At 44.0% G+C, this 19,348-nt stretch overlaps 1 protein-coding gene across 6 annotated transcripts; it reads right to left on the bottom strand.

The window, feature by feature from the left end:
* Nucleotides 1–79: 79 nt before the first annotated feature.
* Nucleotides 80–15,487, bottom strand: NXNL1 (nucleoredoxin like 1). 6 transcript variants are annotated; one of them, XM_075577384.1, is made up of 3 exons: nt 15,367–15,487; nt 10,286–10,685; nt 80–2,756 (listed from the first exon to the last, which is right to left on the bottom strand). In XM_075577384.1, exons 2-3 carry the CDS (start codon nt 10,612–10,614, stop codon nt 2,432–2,434), a joined length of 654 nt encoding a protein of 217 aa, XP_075433499.1. In that variant the 5' UTR covers nt 10,615–10,685; nt 15,367–15,487; the 3' UTR covers nt 80–2,431. The 6 variants fall into 6 exon arrangements, with proteins under 6 accessions (XP_075433499.1, XP_075433495.1, XP_075433496.1 ...); XM_075577380.1 differs by having other exon boundaries at nt 15,229–15,436; XM_075577381.1 differs by having other exon boundaries at nt 15,269–15,436.
* Nucleotides 15,488–19,348: the final 3,861 nt, after the last annotated feature.

Here is a 19,348-nt window from a genome sequence, read left to right as displayed (position 1 = left end):
CCTGGCCGGCATCACATCGCCACTTTGTTGGTGCGCCACTACCACGAACAAGTCATGCATCAGGGACGACACTTCACCGAAGGCGCCATTAGGGCGGCGGGCATTTGGGTCGTTGGCATGAAAAGGTGCGTGGCCAGTAATCTCCACAAATGTGTTAGGTGCCGAATGCTGAGAGGCAAAAGCCAAGACCAAAGGATGGCGGATCTACCTGTCGACAGACTTAATACAGAACCCCCCTTTACCTATGTAGGACTTGATGTATTTGGGCCCTGGATGGTCATCTCGCGTAGAACTAGGGGCGGACTAGCAAACAGCAAACGATGGGCGGTACTCTTCACCTGCATGAGTATGCGAGCGATACACATCGAGGTTATAGAATCTATGGATGCTTCAAGCTTCATAAATGCCCTCAGAAGGTTCTTTGCAGTCAGAGGACCAGTTAAACAAATACGCTCCGATTGTGGTACCAATTTCGTTGGAGCATGTAAGGAATTACAAATAGACGATAAAGACAATAGTATCAAAAGATACTTGCGCGACCAAGAGTGCCGTGGACTTTTAAGAGACATTGTGGTGCATCAAGCTAACCAAGAGCTACGCACCCACCTGGCTTCCGTTACTGGAAAGCCTGGCCAAAGGACTTTGATGCAAGTGGTACCGACCGGTATCACGTTGCTATGGAAATATGGACCTTTGCAGTATATCGTTATGTTGTATGTATTGCACATATGTTCCACATAGCTTGTTATATAGTGGTATCTACAGATACCAGACGGGGAGTGTCCTGGAACTAGATTCCATATTCCTCTGTCTTCCCCTTTAGTTATGGGATTCATTTCTCCCTTCTTTAGTTGCCTGTCAGTTTCCCCTGTCCCAGCAGCAACGCTGTATGTAAAATGCAACATTATTGCAACATGTCGTTTACACAGCCTGTGTTGGTTGCCTGCAGCTCATATTCTCCTAGCTGAGAGTGGGCTATTCCTACCCCCCTGTCCTTGCTGACAGTTAGTATAGTCCCACTTCCTATCTAGTGTGACCCTTACTCCTCATTTCCTTTTGACCCTGGACTCTGAGTGAGTAACTGCCTGCTATCACCCCAGCAAGGCCTTTTTGTTTTACACTGTCTCATCATTGATACACTGCACAGCAGACAGAGAAGCCCTCTCTTCCCACACTCCATCTACAAGCACCTATCTCCCTGTGTTTTCCCTCAATAAAACCAAGAAAGAGAAAAGGACTTGTCTGTGCTTTGGAAGAGGTGAGACACGAGTTAAGCTACCTGGAGTCATTCATACACCATTCGTGACCCTGGCTTCAGGATACTCATTCTCTCCCGGATGTCCAAAAATTTGGGAGCGCTCTCAATAACAGTGACAAATATATGTGTCAATCCCACTCACAATTCTCTTCTGCCTGGATTAGTGTAACCTCCTGCTCTCTGGCCTACCTGTCTCCCCTACAATCCCTCTCCTGGCTTCCGATCAAATCCCGTATCACACTCCATTCTTCTCCTCACTTTTAAAGCTTTACACTCTTCTGCCCCTCCTTACATCTCAGCCCTAATTTCTCGCTATGCACCATCCCGACTCTTGCGTTCTTCTCAAGGATGTCTTCTCTCTACCCCTCTGTATCTAAAGCCCTCTCCCGCCTTAAACCTTTCTCACTGACTGCCCCACACCTCAGGATTGCCCGTCCCCTCAATACCCGACTAGCACCCTCTCTATCCACCTTTAAGACTCACCTTAAGACATACTTGCTTAAAGAAGCATATGAGTAGCTCCATGGCTGATACTATACACCTCATACATGAAGCTTGCCCCCTTGCAGACGCACTTACCAGAACGCCCTCCTACTGTCTCTGCACGTTCATCCTACCAACCAATTAGACTGTAAGCTCCTCGGGGCAGGGACTCCTCTTCCTTAATGTTACTTTTATGACTGAAGCACTTATTCCCATGATCTGTTATTTGTATGACAGTATTTGTTATTTATATGATTGTCACGTGTATTACTACTGTGAAGAGCTATGTACCTTAATGGCGCTATATAAATAAAGACATACATACATACTCACAAGTTCATAACGAAATTCTCCATTTAATGTGACAGCCTAGAACAGTGGAATAACAACGTTTCAGGTCCCATCTGATGAAAGGTCCATATGGGACTTGAAACGTTGTTGTTCCCCTGTTCTTGGTTGTCACATTAAATGGAGAACTTCATTTAGAACTTGTGAGTAGAGCTCTTCATTGTGTCTCTGTCTTTGAGGAGACCTGCACTTTGAAGAAATTGTTTATGCATAACATGGCAGCCTCTGTCGTCCAACTGGACACCCCCAGTTTGGCTACCATTTTGAATTCTACCCGCTAGTTCGAATACTGTAAACAAAAAAAGCCGGGAATGCTGCTTTTTTTTTTATAAGTGGGGGCGTTCAGAAGAAACCCGCACCACCTCCTCCTCCTCCGTCCTGCTCCTCATCATCTCTCCGCCCCTTTTCTTTCTTCTTGTTGGTGCTCTCCACTCTGTACTTCAGCCTGCGAAGGGGCTCGCTGATGCTCCTCGGGGCCACTTCGTCGCAGAATTCCGGCAGCAGGAAGTTCCTGTCGATGATCTGCGAGACTTCCTGCCAATTCTTGAAGCAGGGGGGACCCAGCCGGCTCACCTCGTCCACCGCGTTGGGGGAGAGCACCTGTCCCGAGGGTTTGAGGACCACCAGGGCGGGGACATCCGACACAGCGAACTGCGCACCAAGGTCTCTGCCGAAGAGGGGGACAGTGTGTCACTGAGACCCTAATATACTGATTCTATAGCACTAATCCTAAAATACTAATACTATAATACTAATCCTACACTAACACTATACTACTAAACCTATAATACTAATACTGTAACACTAATAATCCTATAACACTAATTCTATCATAATAACCCTATAATACTAACCCAACACTAACCCTAAAACACTAATGAGAGTACTAATCCTAGAACACTAATCCTATAATACTAACCCTAGAACACTAATCCTATAATAAAAACCCTATATTACTAATCTTATATGACTAACCATATAACACTAACCCCGTATTAATCCTATTATACTAACCAAATAACACTAATTCTTTAATGCTAACCATACAACACGAATCCTATAATACTAACCATATATCATTAACCATTTAATACTAATCCTATAATACTAACCATATAACACTAACCATTTAATACTAATCCTATAATACTAATCCTATAATACTAATCCTATAATACAGATCCTATAATACTAACCATATAACACTGATTCTATGATACTAACCATGTAACACTAAGCATTTAATACTAATCCTATTAAGCTAACCATATTACACAACTCCTATCATACTAACCATATAACACTGATCATACACTAACCATATAACACTAATAATGTAATACTGATCCTATTATACTAACCATATTACACAAATCCTATGATACTAATTTATAAGTCTAACCATATAACACATCATATAATACTAATCCTTTTATACTAACCATAGGCCACTATAATCCTATAATATTGCTATTATTATTATTTATAAAGCGTCAGCATATTCTGCAGCGTGATACAATCCTCATACTACTGTGCCTACATAGCACTTAAAGCTGCAGTTCAAGCTGTCGTTTAAAAAAAAAATCAATATGCTCATCAATACAATCTGCACACAGACAAGTGATTAGCTAAGTTGCCGATCGATCCGTTCTCCTGTAATCGATGGCTGAAATTCGGCTGGGGGTTCACTACATGCATCTTGGGTAATCTTCTGCTGCACCGTCAGCCAAAGTTATGTGAGGAAGATCATGTGACCAGGCAGGCGTTAGATTCAATTGGTTCACTGCTAGAGAGAGGGCAGGGCTCAAAAAGGTGATGCTGTTTCAGAAGGGGAAGGGGATGTGACTTTGTATATGGTTGCTATAGGAACAAAATTGCTTGATACATTAAAAATGTCTTTAATTTTTTTTTTTTTTAATTCTACAAGTATTTTCTCATAGTATAGAAGTGATTTATTAAAAACAAAAACCGCACATGTAGGATATTGCTTGAACTGCAGCTTTAAGGGCATTATCCATATCTGCCGAAGCCGCGGTAAAGGCACAAAATAACCATAGAATTGAACAGAAATTTTCAGCCGAAAATATTCTGCGTGGCTGCTTTAAAAGTATCCCCTAATTATTTAATTCTAACCATAAAACCTTCAAAAAATGTAGTTCGTATGTATGAAGTCATCATTGAAATGATTTTTTATGCCTCCCGTCATGTTAAATACCCGATTGATCCAATTAAAATGAAACCGTGTATTTTGTATTTCATTTACAACTAGTGCACCACATGGTATATATTGTCAATATTATATATTGTCGACTCTGGTTTCGACCTGTTGCGGTCAGACCGTTTCTTCTTGCGGTTTTAGTATTAGTAAATATAAATGTTTTAGTGTAGTATTATTTATAACAGTCGTGCTGTAGAAATCATAAATGTTGTTGTTATGTTATGGGCAGCGGGGCACAACATATTAAAGGTGACGCCCGCTCATTGCTCCTACCAGTCAAGATGGCGACACATGTTACCGGATTAAAATGGCCATCTTAGGGTTGCAAAATGGCTGCCAGCCCTGCTAAATATCTAACCTCCAGTTAGGTGTCGGTGTCATTATTTTTGATGTATCCGTGTGGTTTCTGTGTGACCAGTGGTGGATTTCCCATTAGGCCCGATAGGCATGGGCCTATGACGGCAACATTTGGGGGGGCAGCAAAAAAATGTGCGCCCCCCCCATATCCAGATGCCGTGCTCTAGGGCCTATCAGAACTGGTGGGAAGGCACTTGCCTGTGGCGGCCGCCTCCTTGCTGCCGCCCCTCCTTCCGAATCACAGAGTCACATGAGGCCGCGGACGTCACCGACGTGACGTCAAGCAGCGGCTCGTTGCCATGGCAACGCGACGTCGCAACGTCAAACGACGTCGAATTGTAATTTTGACGCTGCGATTCGTAAAGAGAAGGAGGGCAGCAGCAAGGTAGGCGGCCGCCACAGGGAAGTGCCTGTGTGACTCGTGTGTTTGGGCCTTCAGCATATGGCTGCGGACATGGTGCCGCAGCCCGTGCGCTGGCGCGCGGAGGCTGAGGGAAAGCGGGTGCTTTCCCCGGCCACACCAGTCGGGCCGTGGGGGGGGCGTTCCTAGTGACATCACGGAGCTGGTTCGTCCTCATTGGGCGAACCGCTCACGTGACGTGTCTGTCGCGTTGAGAAATCAGTTTAACTGATTTCTCACGCAACGCGCGGCCCCACTTCCGCCCGCACGCGCATGGAAGCGAACACTGCCTTAAGGCAGTCTGTTCGCTCAGCGAGTGCATCTTCAGGGGGCCAAGCTTTATGTATCATGTGTATAGTATCAGCCACGGAGCTACTCATATGATTCGTTAAGCAGGTGTGTTTTAAGGTGGGTCTTAAAGGTGGAGAGAGAGGGATTTCAGCAAGGGAGGCGCTGAGACAGATTTAGGAAAGAGTAGAGTGATTCTGGCAGCAGCGTTTAGGATAGATTGTAGGGGAGACAGGTGAGAGGCAGGAAGGCCGGACAGCAGGAGGTTACAGTAATCGAGACGGGAGAGAATGAGGGCCTGAGTCAGAGTTTTTGCAGTCGAGCAACAGAGTGAAGGGCGTATCTTGTTATATTGAGGAGGAAAAAACGACAGGTTTTAGATACTTTTTGAATGTGAGAGGAGAAAGTGAGAGAGGAGAGGAGGGGAAGGGCGAGCCCTCCTGCTGGGGGAGCTACACACTCCAATAATGGAGCACTGTCCAGGCGTCTACCCCTGCGTGAGGTATGGAGCTGTAATTGGGAACCGAGGCCTGGGTCCTAGCCCCGATGGCTCGATTCCCCTTTGCTCAGTTCCAATTTCCAACGCTCCAAAAGCCCCGCCCATTGGGGCTGACCTTAGGCACTGCCACTGCCCCACTTCCCCCGATTCGTCCGTCCGGTCAAGCCCCCGGCTCCTGATTGGCTCAGCGGAAGAGAGTTCTCCGCTGATTGGTGGGCACCCGGTTCTCCATGTTTCCAGATGGAGGCTGGGAAACTATACAAACCGATGCCGATCAGAGCTCCGCAGGTGTTCATGATTGGTGTCGGTCGGAATGGGGACCTTTCGCTGCCACCGTTCAGTTGCCAAGGACAATCTGCCGCCATCTGTTTCGCCTCTAAGGTTAGCATTAGGAGTTAACTAGAGGGGTAAGGTTACGGGGTTAAGCTTTTTAGGGTAATGGGTAAGATTATGGGGTTAGGGGTTACACTTTTTAGGGTAAGTGGAAAGGTTACGGGGTTAACCTTTTTAAGATAATGGGTAAGGTTAAGGGGTTACGATCAAGCTTTTTAGGGTAAAGGGTACAATTATGGGGTTAAGTTTAGGGGTTTTAGTGTAAAGGGTTAAGGTTTTTAGGGAAAAGGTTAGCATTAGGTGTTTTAGTGTAAAGTTAGGGGGTTACCTTGGCGGCGAAACGGCCGGGCGGATAAATGTCCCGGCAACTACACAGCGGCGGGGGGGCGGAGAAAATGTCCTAGACCGGGTCTCGGGGTCAAGAAACCAACGGGTACAGCGAACTGTGGGCCGGGAGGTGGTGATCCCTGGTATTAGGATTTGACTGGAACGGACGGATTGAGGCAGCGTCCGTCCGTCCCACCTGCACCTAGCGAGCTAGGAATCCCCACGTCTGGGCGAGTTATTGCCTTGTCTTGTGCACGGTGTCCCACCCTGTTGTCTCCGGCCAGAATAAACCTTTGTTGGCTTAACTCTCTCGTGCTGCCCGTTGTCTGCGGCTCCCTATAAAAGTCTGGTCTACCGCGACGCCCTATATAACGAGGCGTCCGCGGTGCGTCAAATACATTTTTTGGGGTTGATAACCCGACTTCATTCTGCGCTGACAATATAAAGACTTTTTAGGGTTTACACTAAGTTTAACTTGGGGGGGGGCGGGGGAACGATTTTTGACACGTTCTCCTTTTTTGGGGAGCGCACCGGACCATTATATGATGTGGTGGGTTCTGGGGTTAGAGCTTGCTGGGATTGTGTGTTTATTCATTTTAATTTTCAACGGGTATCAGTTGTTTGGAGGTTAGTTGTCCCTCCTCCCAGGGTTTAAGCTCACCCCACCCCACTTTTTAAGTAGCAGGTTTTTCCCTCTACCTGTGCAGGACAGGTCCACTGAGACCCTTCTCCCTCCTGTAGAGGTAAATGAGAAGTTTCACAGGCAGTGCTAGGACCTGCGTACTGGTCGTGCTGTGACGTGGCTGCAGGCTTATAACGCTTTGGCAAAAGGGTTTAACTAAATGGCCCTTATTCATGAGAATACTAATATTGAAGTATTTAACTATGTATTTTGTCACATTGGATGTAGCATTGAGTACTGTTGTCTTTTGTTGTATACATTTGGCCACGCTCAGTAGCGCTCCTTTTGATACAAATATATATATGTATATATATGAAGTGGTGGATTCTGGGGTTAGAGCTTGCTGGGGTTGACTGTTTATTAATGTTGTCTGCGATTCCCTATAAAAGTCTGGTCTACCGCGACACCTTAAATAACAAGACATCCATGGTATGTCAAATACATTTTTGGGTTGACGTGGCTGCAGGCTTATAACCTTTTGGCCAAAGGGTTTAACTAAATGACCCTTTTTCATGAGCAGATAAGCACTGAGGTATTGTACTATATGTTGTGTCATTTTGTATGATGTGCTGACCTTTCTGATTTTGTTTTTTGATACTATTTACATCTGTATGCCGAGCGCAGTTCATTTCTGTGCGCCCCCCCCCCCCCCCAAAACGGTAACACACATTTTTGGCACGGATGGTGCAAGGTTTTAGAGAAATGCCAGGTTACTACACATCAATTCAAAATTACATTTCCCTGCCCCAACGCAAGCCGTTTGTATTTACAGCGGGGCCCCGCTTCTCGGCGCCCCGCTTTTCGGCGATCCGCTGATACGGCGGCACCGAGAAGGGGGCCGCCATCTTGGATCCCCAGTCGCGCATGCACAGAACGGGCGGGTGCGCCCGGCGCGCATGCGCAGACCGTAGTTTGCGTGCGCATACTGTAGTTTGCGCGCGCAGACCATAGGTCGCGCATGCGCAGAACGGCAAAAATGCCGATTTGCGCATGCAAAATCGCTGAAAATCGCCGGATCCGTTTTCCGGCGATTTTCACTATACGGCGGGCACCTGGAACAGAACCCGCCGTATACACGGGGCCTTCCTGTATATTATTCTATCATTTTAACCATACAATGCTTCGTTACCCCGGGGTGTGCTGAAAAGCTGTGTAATGCAGCGAGCATAAGCTTATAGCGATCCATGTTAAACTGGACAGGAAGCAGAAGGTGATATTGTGTGCTCATTCGCATGTCATTACCCAGAATCCCTTTCTGCAGTGAAAGCACTGTATGCTAAGAGATAATGGGGAAATACAGGATTGTAGACCTGCCTGAGACGTGCGAGTGTGCTCACAAGTGATATTTGTATTAAGCATACAGTACAACACTAATCCTATTATACTAACTGTGAAGATTGAGATAATGTGAGTGGCTATCATCACCTCCATTTTGGCCTAAACCACCATTTTCTGAGTGTTTGCTATATGAATGTATATTTGTCTCATTCGTGAATGAATGAATGAACTGTGAATGTTTGAATCTGCAGAGTATCGCTTCTGGATATAACCCCCCTTTGTAATTCCTACGGGGCAGGCAAGAATTGAAATAGCATTCGTAAGCGGTTTCTCGTGTCTTAGATATTTCTGCTAACCGTAAGGGTTCTGTTATCTGACAGATACAGTCACATACAGGGCTGGACAGAGTAACTCCCTTATGTCACAGGGTTGGGAGGCCCACATTATGGTAAATTATCGATAAGAATATAGCAATGTGAAGCATATTTAAGTATCAACTAATTCTGTATTTTTGCATGTCATCATATCATCATTTATCTAGGCCAGCCCCCTTAAGGGGTGTATTACTCATTTTGAAATGTATAAAAATGTGATACTAAGCAATATGTTTTCAGAGGCTTGAGTTCTTTCTGAATTCTTGTCTCCCAAATTGTGCCTTGGTACAGATAAACTCATGCGTTACTTTGTTTTGAACCCTTGTCTTATTGATCTTATTTCTAGGCTTTGACATAACCATCTAGCACTAATCCTATAATTAGGATGTACAAATAATAAACATCAAAATTATGATTATAAAAGTAAAAATACGTCAAATAAAACATAACTTACAAACTAGGAATAAATTACAAGTAAATCAAATGAAAAAAACGATGTGACTCAAAATAACTCCCATTAAAATATAATAAATAATATAGAAATAGACAAAATAAAACAGAAATAAACATAATAAAATGCCAATAAAATAAAAGTAACCCCAAGACAGTAAAATAAATAAAGTCAATAAAATAATGGCACGGAATAAATAAAACAGAATAAATACAGTCAAGACATGAAGTAATAAAATAAAGAAAAACAAAAGTAAAGGGGATGGACAATCTAACATATGAGGAGAGGGTAGCTAAATTAGATTTGTTTACATTAGAAAAGAGGCATCTAAGAGGGGATATGATAACTATATACAAATATATTCAGGGACAATACAAGGAGCTTTCAAAAGAACTATTCATCCCACGTGGCATACTAAGGACTCGGGACCATCCCTTAAGGTTGGAGGAAAGGAGATTTCACCAGCAACAAAAGAAAGGGTTCTTTACAGTAAGGGCAGTTAAAATGTGGAATTCATTACCCATGGAGACTGTGATGGCAGATATAATAGATTTGTTCAAAAAAAGGTTGGACATCTTTTTACATAGGAAAGGTATACAGGGATATACCAAATAAGTAAACATGGGAAGGATGTTGATCCAGCGATTAATCCGATTGCCAATTCTTGGAGTCAGGAAGAAATGTATTTTTCCCCTTAATGGGGTTTTTTGTTTGCCTTCCTCTGGATCAATAAGTAAGTATAGATATAGGATAAAGTATCGGTTGTCTAAATTTAGCATAGGTTGAACTTGATGGATGTACATCTTTTTTCAACCTCATCTACTATGTAACTACGTACAATGTAACTATGTAACCCCCCCAAAAAGATAAATCAATAAAAATAAATGTAATAAAATAAGTTTACTAAAAATAAAATATCAAATAGGGTAAAAATAAATAATAGGATGAATACAGATGCTAATCCCTAATAATAATAACGAGGCGCTCACCTCCTGAATGCCTCGTCCTCGTAGGGGACGAGCAGCCAGCGCTTGGGCATGTCCCGCAGGAAGTCCCCCTGCTCCTCCTCGCTTCGGTCGCGGGACACGTAGACCAGGACCAGCTGCGCGGCGCGGTTCACGTAGAACTCGTCCGTCAGCCGCACGAAAAAATCCCGCAGGAGGGGCGCGAACTCGCGGCAGCGGGAGCTCCCCGACTCCGCAAAGTACAGCAGCACCACTCTGTTCTCCAGCCGCTCCCACACCTCCCGCTCCGTGTCCAACTCGTCCTGGTCCCGGTTATTCTTCACCAAGACTTTCCCCGTGAACAGGTCGGCCATATTTCTCCCGACCTCCCCTCCCCCCTCCGGGGGAAGTTTTTTTTCTGGGTTTTAGAAGAATGGCGGTGACTCTGCTGTGAGAAAAAAAACCCCCCTTTGTTAAGATGACTTCCTGCTAGATTGTAACTGATAATGATGTAAAAAAAGAAAATGGTGTATGAATAGCGCTAAGATAAGTGAGTGTGTGAATAACCCCTCTCTAGGGGTTGGCCCCCTAATGGTGGGCTAGGCTGCCTGGTGGATAACGATTAGTACAAATCAAAACATTAGGAAAAACGAAAAAAACGGCGCCGCACAAGTCCATAACAGTGAATGTTCTGGAAATTCAATACGAATTGGGAGAAATGTCCAAAGAGAGGTTCCTTCAATTCCTTGACCAGATACAGATTCCTTCGTGTGTTCGAGATATGAAAGAAAACAAAGGGAGAAATATAGTGCAACAATGCCAGTAATAGTAAAAAGCTAACACTGTCTGTGAACATAAAACAATAACTCACAAGACTACACAAAAACACACAACAAGACAGACATGGGACAAACAATGACAAGGCTGAAATAATAAAAGAGCTAATTTAATACAAATAATAAAACAATAATGTAATGATGGATGATGGACAAGAACGATCGCTGGTCCGGTGGGTAAAACCGAAACCCTACTCACAGAATGGGTGATATAGTCAGGCAATGAATAACGGCCACCACAGAATACACAGTCCTCCTCCGGTCACATCGGAGCTTCCATAGAACTGCTCCTTTGCTTCGCCGCGTTCCTCGGGCGGATGTTCCGTCACTGGGAGGCGGGCCTTGGGGAGGAAGGTACTTCCTGCTTCCGATTCACTCCTGACGCGCTGATCTCGTCAAACAAGCTCTGAGAATTGCCCTACGCGTTTCGTGCGCATGCGCACACTTCTTCAGGGGTCTTATATCCTTGTTTGACGAGATTGATGAGATCAGCGCGTCAGGAGTGAATCGGAAGCAGGAAGTACCTTCCTCCCCAAGGCCCGCCTCCCAGTGACGGAACATCCGCCCTGACTATATCACCCATTCTGTGAGTAGGGTTTCGGTTTTACCCACCGGACCAGCGATCGTTCTTGCCCATCATCCATTATTATATTATTGTTTTATTATTTGTATTAAATGAGCTCTTTTATTATTTCAGCCTTGTCATTGTTTGTCCCATGTCTGTCTTGTTGTGTGTTTTTGTGTAGTCTTGTGAGTTATTGTTTTATGTTCACAGACCAGTGTTAGATTTTTACTATTACTGGCATTGTTGCACTATATTTCTCCCTTTGTTTTCTTTCATATCTCGAACACACGGAGGAATCTGTATCTGGTCAAGGAATTGAAGGAACCTCTCTTTGGACATTTCTCCCAATTCGTATTCAATTTCCAGAACATTCACTGTTATGGACTTGTATGGCGCTGTTATATATATATACAGGGGCTTCCTTTCTTGATTGGCAAGTACTGTTGTCGTGTTTATCTATTGCTCCTAGCAAGAGCTTCCACGGAGGGTAATTAGACTGTAGAAGTTATGCCATACATCTGAAGACACAAAGCAGCCTGTGTAAGGCCTCGGCCAGGGTTCCCGCTGGCGTGCTGAGGCGCGCTGAGGCTCAGGGAAAGCGGGTGCTTTCCCTGGCCTTGCGGTTGCTTTCCCTGCGCGCCGTCAGGGGGCGGGCCGGGGGCGGGCCAGTGACGTCACGGAGCTGGTTCGCCCTCATTGGGCGAACCGCTCACGTGACCGGCCCTGCGCGCCGGCAAGCGGGGAAATGTTAAAGTCTGGTAAGACCTGCGCTTCCGCGCGCTTGCGGAAGCGTAGGCGAGCCCCTACTAAAGCCGCTCTAATTGCGGCTGTAGGGGCTCAGTGCTGAGCGGGAGCGAGCGTCAGCACGGTTCAGCGAGTAAGCACTTACCATGGCCGAGGCCTAAGGAAGGCATTGGTGGACCTTAATACTACAATATGTTGTTATGTACACATGTAGGGGTTACAGCGAACCCAAAGACAATCATGTCCCCATGCGGTCTATGCGGATGTCTGCTGTCTACAATCACGGCTTGTATTACACATGATTATCTTTGGGTTCGCTGTAACCCCTACATGTGTACATAACAACATATTGCAGTATTAAGGTCCACCAATGCCTTCTCTACACAGGCTGCTTTTGTGTCTTCAGATGTATGGCATAACTTCTACAGTCTAAGTACCCTCCGTGGATCAGCTGTGGTTAAAGTGAATACGCAATAAACCAAGCCGTTCCCTGCTTTACCATGGCGTGATTGTAACAATATATCTGTATATACTTAACACAGACTAGGTTGCACATCTGGAAGATCTATTTGGATTCGTTGTAACCTTACATTGTAGTGCAAAGGTCCAATAATACCTTTCTTTACATAGGCTGCACGGTGGTTCCAGATATATGATATAGTTGTCACAGTATAGCTATTCTCTGTGGATCAGGAATCTTTATATGTACAGCTAGCTGTTCCTTGTTTTACCATATTATGGCTACACTAAGATAACAATATATCTATATATACCTAGCATCGTCTGTGTTGCACCCTGACAATATAGGTATTGTGGTCTATGAGGCTCTGATATCATATACTGACGATTTAGTCTGTCAATGTGCACAATATACCTAGAGCCAATACTAGGCCAACACCAGCCATAAGAAAATAAATACAAGTATTTGCATCTAGAGCACAACAGTGCTCTCACTATATCACTGTAGTGGCCACTATATGACCTAAGGATCGCAGGAGGAAGGAAGTATTTGGCCATCAGCTCTAATATAGTTATTCAGAGGCCATTTACCCCTTCTCTCCCTACCTCCTCCGTGGGGATTATTTTAATATTTTAACCTAATTGTGTGTATATTTGATAAAATAAAACTTTTTTTGTTTTGGTTACTTTTTAGACCCGTATTTGTTCTGGTGCTTGGACCATAGGAGGTTTTCAGACAATGGTTCTGTGATTTATAGCAATGAGTGCGGTCAGTGTGGTTCTTTTGAGCCCTTCTCTGGGTTCTGTGTACTAAGTAAACTGTAAAACATACTGGACACCTAACAAGCTCCTATTGAACCCCCAATATAACCACAACATATATATAAGCATATGAGTGTCACAGAGGAGTGCTACTGAGCATGGCAATATATTTTTAAAACCAGAGACAGAACATAAAACACAGACAGAGCTCAGTGCACATCCAGTGAAACTCAAACACGGTACAGTGCCTATTTAGGCACTGTACTGTGTATGAGTTTCACTGGATGTGCACTGAGCTCTGTCTGTGTTTTATGTTCTGTCTCTGGTTTTAAATACTAAGTAAACTGCTAATAATTATTTTAACACATTGCTAATTACCTACTAATCTGCTAATTAAACTGCCAATAATTGCCTTAAACTGTTAATGACCTAATCTGCTAATAAACGGCTAAATAAATGGCTAATAATGATCTTAAACTGCCAATTACCTAATAATCTGCTAATAAACTGTTAAATAAACTGCTAATAATTATTTGAACAAGCGGCTTCTTACATAATAATTTGTTAATTGCCATAATAATCGGCTCATTTAAAAAAAGAAAAACCTATTCATTATTTACATATTCTGCTAATTATTACATATACTATAAACTACATACATATCCTATAAACGACCTACTTATTATGTTAATTACTTATTCTGCCATTTACTAAAATAACCTGCTAATAACCTAACTTAGATGTTTTATCCTATATTCTAATTACCTAAATATTCAACAAATTACTTACATTTGCTAATTGCCAAAAAAAACTACTAATTACAGAAATGTTCTAATTATTTGCTGAATTATTTAAATACTATGCTAATTACGTACGGCATCAAATATTTCAGTATTGTGAATATTTATACTTCATATTCTTCTAATTACACAAATATCACATTATTAACGGAATACCTCAATATTATGCTCACTATCTAAATATTTCAATAACAATTCTGCTAATTACTTTCATATTCTTCTATTTAATGACATATCTCGCTAATTCAATGTTGTTGCAATTATTGACATTTCTCACTAATTACTTGACTATTGTGCCAAATACCTAAATATATCACTCATTACTTTAGTATTCGATTAATGACGTAATTAGCATGCTAATTAGTAACACCTCTCTAAATATTTGAATGTTATGGTTTAAACTGAAATATTCATACTTAAATATTTAGCTAATTACAGAAATAACGAAGCTACTAATAATTTAAATAACCTGATACGGCGTATGCCACTAAATTCCTATATATCAGTCAAGAGACTTAAAATACCCCACTGGTAATCATAAAAAAAGACCTAAAGGATACTTTAATATCTGGCTAGTTACACTAACTATACCACTCAATTATTAAATGCCCCAGTAGGAACTGGAATACCCCATGATATGCTAAAATACCCCACTAAATACAGAAATACCCCACTAAATACTGAAATAAACCCACTAAATACTGAAATAAACCCACTAAATACTGAAATATCACATTATATTCAGAAATACCCACTAAAAATGTCAATATCCCACTAAATACAGAGACACCCACGGAAATAACCCAATACAAGTTAATAAACCTCATGAGATGTGTGAAAGCCTGCTGAATACTTGGAATACTTGCTAATTCATGTCAGGATCTGTTTCCCAGCAAAGATATCCATAGGCAATAAAGGCGTTTTAGATGGGATCATAGTTATAGAGGTCTCGTCTCTGACCGGTACCTGTGGGCCCCCGTCTGTCAGCCCTCTCGCCAGCGTGTGACCCTTTAGGGTTTAACCATATAAATAGAGCAGCTCAGTGGGCAAAGGATTCTGGGAGGATAATCAGCTTAGATCAGTCACATCCAGAGGGGAGAGGGTCACATGTCAAACTGAGACTGTCACTGCTGTACATAAATACACACACACACACACACACACACACACACACACACACACACACACACACACACACACACACACACACACACACACACACACACACACACACACACACACACACACACACACACACACACACTGTGGGCGCTTTATAAATTTATATTTACATACATATATACTGTACACACACAGTTACAGTACATCACTAACATTCAGGGACTATGTAACACCTTAAGTCATAAAACAGCATATTGCACATGGGGGAGAAATAGGCTTCAATCACAGATCACATTCCAGTATGCACTGTTTTTAAGTAAAACCCTTGCTTGCTTTATCCATTGTAACATCGCCGAAAGAAGAGATCAGTGTATCTCGAAAGCTTGCACAAATAAATGCATGTAGTTAGCCACAGAACGGCATAGTCTATTAGTTTTTGATTATTAAGCTCAGCTAACACGGTACAAATATCTCTACATATATATATATATATATATATATATATATATATATATATATATATATATATGAAACAAGGCAGCAGGCACTCTGTAAACAATGAAACACTGATGCTTATCCCATATGCGATATTGAAACAGCAGATATTACCAGATCTTCATCTGGAAAGAAGAGACAGCACACAGCCAAGTTGAAATGACAATATATTGAGGTAACAAAAACCAAGGCACTACATCCGACGTTTCGGTCAGCTACATGTGACCTACCTCAGGATGCATACAACTCTTTTTTGACTACCTCGTGGAGTGCTGCCTCTGATATTCGCTCATCTGGTATCGTATTGCCTATACATATATATATATATATATATATACGCCAACGGAAATCATGGGGCCCAGGACAAATGAAAGGAGCAGGCCCCTCCCCCCCCAAACCCATAGCGCACCTACCACTGAAAAATATTTTTTTAGCGCGCAACTTTTACTTAACTGTTTTCTTCTTATTGTAATACGGAAAAGAACATTACAATGCAATCTGTTTATTTTTATATCATCCTTTGAAAAAGTCACTCACGTAGACGAAACTAGTCAGGACGTTGTGAAGTAGTGACGCACTGACGTCATCTCGCAGGTCGAGGCTGTGTCGAAGTCTGCCAATTTCCTATTACACACGAAGATAGGTAGAGGATACTTCCGGGCAAAACAGAGTTGTTATTGCGGAGTTGGGTGCGCTAAGGTCTGAATGCTGGGACTATGATTTCACGTCAGGCACATGGAGTGAAGTAGCCGACAACTGGATATCTTCCTACTACACCGGATGGTGTTTCAGCGACCTGCCTAACACCACCACCCCTCCTGCTTACACTGACTACCATCTTCCATCCAGCCACGGATAAGTATCCTCAGTGTTCGACAAACCTATACATTTGCTCGCCCCGGGCGAGTGGATTTAACCCCCGGGCGAGTAAATATTGGCCCAAGCAGCACACGTTTGGTACTAGGTGGCGAGTAGATTTTTTTGTGTGGCGAGTAGATTTTTTGGTGATTTGTCAACCACTGAGTATCCTCATATACTGCTTGTGTATATCTACAGCAATATCTGGCTTTCTACCCTCCTACAGTCTCAGCTGGTTTACAGATTGTCTCCCTTGAATGCTTTTTCCCTATTTGAAGTGAGTGCAATTCCTGGCGGCCACTTTCTGCTTTTTAATAAATTGTCAATTTTACAAACAATATTAAGCCATGGAGCTGGCGCTTCTTTTTGTCTTTGTTTTTTTAGATTCTTCTGATCTGGCTAGATCAACCAAGGAGCAGCCTACTCCACATTGTGACTGACAATTAATCTCTGTATCTGGACTTTTTTTTCTCAGCTGTTTCCATCATCTGTTCTCTGATATTCACGTTATATGGTTTTATTATTCTAATTTTCTTATTGCTTTAATTTTTATTTAGTAATATTATATAAGCACTATTTGATTATTTAATAATTTAGCCCTATTCACCGTCACATTAGAACTCACTTATCACACTGCTAGCGCTACTCTTTGTTCCTTGTTTTTGTTTATATATATATATATATATATACAGGTAAACCCCGTTATAACGCGGTCCTCGGGGTCCACCCCGAGACCACCGCGTTAATAACGGGGTCGCGCTAATTTAAAAAAAAAAAAATGGCCGCCGCGTGCCTGTTCGGGAGGGAGTGAGGAGGGAAGGAAGAGGTGTCCGGAAGCCCTACATGCGGGCCACATGCCTCCTCCCTCTCCCTCCCAGCCTCCTCCCTCTCCCTCCCAGCCCCCTCCCTCCCAGCCCCCTCCCTCTCCCTCCCAGCCCCCTCCCTCTCCCTCCCAGCCTCCTCCCTCTCCCTCCCAGCCCCCTCCCTCTCCCTCCCAGCCCCCTCCCTCTCCCTCCCAGCCCCTTCCCGCGAGAGGGAGGCCCGGGGAACAGAAGAAAAAAAAACTGCCGGAAGTCATCAGCTCCGGCGTGAGAGGGAGGCCCGGGGAACAGGTGATCAGCCGCCTCGACCCCTGCAGCACCAACCCCCCCAGCACCGTCACCACCCTCCCCCTCGCAGGACCGGGCCCCGCCGCATCGCAGGGTCGTCCTGCCACTCCGCCGCATCGCAGGGCCCCGCCACCCCCCCCACCCTCCAATGACGTCCCACCCCCCGCCCCGGGCCGTACCGCCAACCTACCCCCACCTACCTGCCCCCCCCGCGCTGCACCGGGCCATCCCACCAGCCCCCGCAGCATCGGGGGCCCCCGCAGCCATCACCCCCCTCCACCGCAGCACCACCCCCAGCGGCACGCAGCGCCCCCCCCCCCTGTAGCCACATGCCTCACCAATCATCCCCAAGGTAAGGCTGATTTATGTGTGTGTGTGTGTGTGGTGTGTGCGGTGTGAGCAATGAGCAGTGTGTCAGTGTGAGCAATGAGCAGTGTGTCAGTTTGTGCAGTGTGAGCAATGAGCAGTGTGTGTGCAGTGTGCAGTGTGTGTGCAGTGTGTGTGCAGTGTGAGCAATGAGCAGTGTGAGCAATGAGCAGTGTGTGCAGTGTGTGCAGTGTGTGCAGTGTGAGCAATGAGCAGTGTGTCAGTTTGTGCAGTGTGAGCAATGAGCAGTGTGTGTGCAGTGTGCAGTGTGTGTGCAGTGTGAGCAATGAGCAGTGTGAGCAATGAGCAGTGTGTGCAGTGTGAGCAATGAGCAGTGTGTGTGCAGTGAGTGTGTGCAGTGTGTGCAGTGTGCAAAAAAAAAACTAAAATTTTTTTTTTTTTTTTAAATTTTTAAAAAAAATTTTTTTTTTAAACGGGAGCCACGGGAAAACCGCGTTATAACCGAATCGCGGTATAGCGAGGCGCGTTATAACGGGGTTTACCTGTATATATATATATATATATATATATATATATATATATATATATATATATATATATATATATATTATAGCCGTCAACAGAAATCATGGGGCCCAGGACAAATGAAAGGAGCAGACCTCCACCCCCTGAACCCATAGCACACCTACCACGAAAAAAAATTTTTTAGCGCGCAACTTTTACTTAACTGTTTTCTTCTTATTGTAATACGGAAAAAAAACATTACAATGCAATCTGTTTATTTTTATATTTTCAACAAAAGACAGGTGACTGTCTGGGTGGGGGGGGAGGTGACTGACAGCCTGGGTGGGTGACTGACTGACTGCCTGGGTGGGTGACTGAGTAACTGGGTGGGTGACTGACTGACTGGGTGGGTGTGGGTGACTGACTGCCTGGGTAGGTGGGTGACTGCCTGGCTGGGTGACTGAGTAACTTCTGACTGAGTGGGTGGGTGACTGAGTGACTGGGTGGGTGACTGAGTGACTGGGTGG

The sequence above is a fragment of the Ascaphus truei genome, chromosome 20 (assembly GCF_040206685.1).
Source record: "Ascaphus truei isolate aAscTru1 chromosome 20, aAscTru1.hap1, whole genome shotgun sequence".
NCBI classification, from domain to species: domain Eukaryota; kingdom Metazoa; phylum Chordata; class Amphibia; order Anura; family Ascaphidae; genus Ascaphus; species Ascaphus truei.
The sequence above is the reverse complement of the archived record's forward strand: the minus strand, read 5'-3'. Positions and strand labels throughout refer to the sequence as shown.

Bases quoted from the DNA above. Each gene is read 5' to 3' on its own strand.
- NXNL1 (XM_075577384.1), bottom strand. From the start codon at position 10,614: ATGGCCGACCTGTTCACGGGGAAAGTCTTGGTGAAGAATAACCGGGAC. The intron at 2,757-10,285 runs GTGAGCGCCTCG...CCTCTTCGGCAG, and splicing joins GAGGACGAGGCATTCAGGAG to AGACCTTGGTGCGCAGTTCG.